Raw genomic sequence first — 719 nt, forward strand, 5'->3', positions numbered from 1 at the left:
TATATAAGTACAGTACATGGGGGCGGCCATATTGCTTATGACACATGCAGTCTCGCCTTCCTCAGCCTCTCATTTCACTGAAAGTCTACCAGACAGGTTCTGTCTCATTGAGACCCATGTGATACGCCGCGCCTGAAGCACCTTTGTGCCCGCAGCCGCCATGATCTATAGAAGCGGGTACACGTCCAGGTCTGATCTGATCTTTAATATACTTTGTTTTTGTTTTCAGTTACCAGAATGTCACTAACTGGAAGTTCACTGCGCCTGTTAAGAACCGTCAGACGTGGCATCCAGGTGTGTGCGGTGAGGGCGCAGGGCACTGCCGCCAAGCAGAAAGGTGAGCATGGTCTTAGGGTACATTCACACCGTGTCTGATGTGTACAAACATGTTACTGCCACTAGATGGAGCTGAGGAGCATGGGAATAACTGCCACTAGATGGAGCTGAGGAGCATAGGAATAACTGCCACTAGAGGGAGCTGAGGAGCATGGGAATAACTGCCACTAGATGGAGCTGAGGAGCAGAGGTAAGTCCTAGTGGCAGTTATTCCTCAGCTCCATCTAGTGGCAGTTATTCCTGTGCTCCTCAGCTCCATCTAGTGGCAGTTATTCCTCTCCTCCTCAGCTCCATCTAGTGGCAGTTATTCCCATGCTCCTCAGCTCCATCTAGTGGCAGTTACTCCTCTGCTCCTCAGCTCCATCTAGTGGTAGTTATTCCCC

At 50.5% G+C, this 719-nt stretch overlaps 1 protein-coding gene across 1 annotated transcript in view; it reads left to right on the forward strand.

Moving 5' to 3' along the window:
• Window positions 1–233: 233 nt before the first annotated feature.
• The window catches only part of GCDH (glutaryl-CoA dehydrogenase), a 15,517-nt gene continuing 15,031 nt past the window's right edge, over window positions 234–719 (forward strand). Inside the window, exon 1 of the mRNA XM_018573413.1 lies at window positions 234–337. Within this exon, the coding sequence (XP_018428915.1) occupies window positions 238–337 (100 nt within the window). The 5' untranslated portion in view covers window positions 234–237. The remainder of the gene's footprint in view (window positions 338–719) is intronic.

This window comes from Nanorana parkeri, unplaced genomic scaffold (genome assembly GCF_000935625.1).
Source record: "Nanorana parkeri isolate BGI_ZX_2015 unplaced genomic scaffold, ASM93562v1 scaffold2371, whole genome shotgun sequence".
In the NCBI taxonomy this organism is placed as follows: domain Eukaryota; kingdom Metazoa; phylum Chordata; class Amphibia; order Anura; family Dicroglossidae; genus Nanorana; species Nanorana parkeri.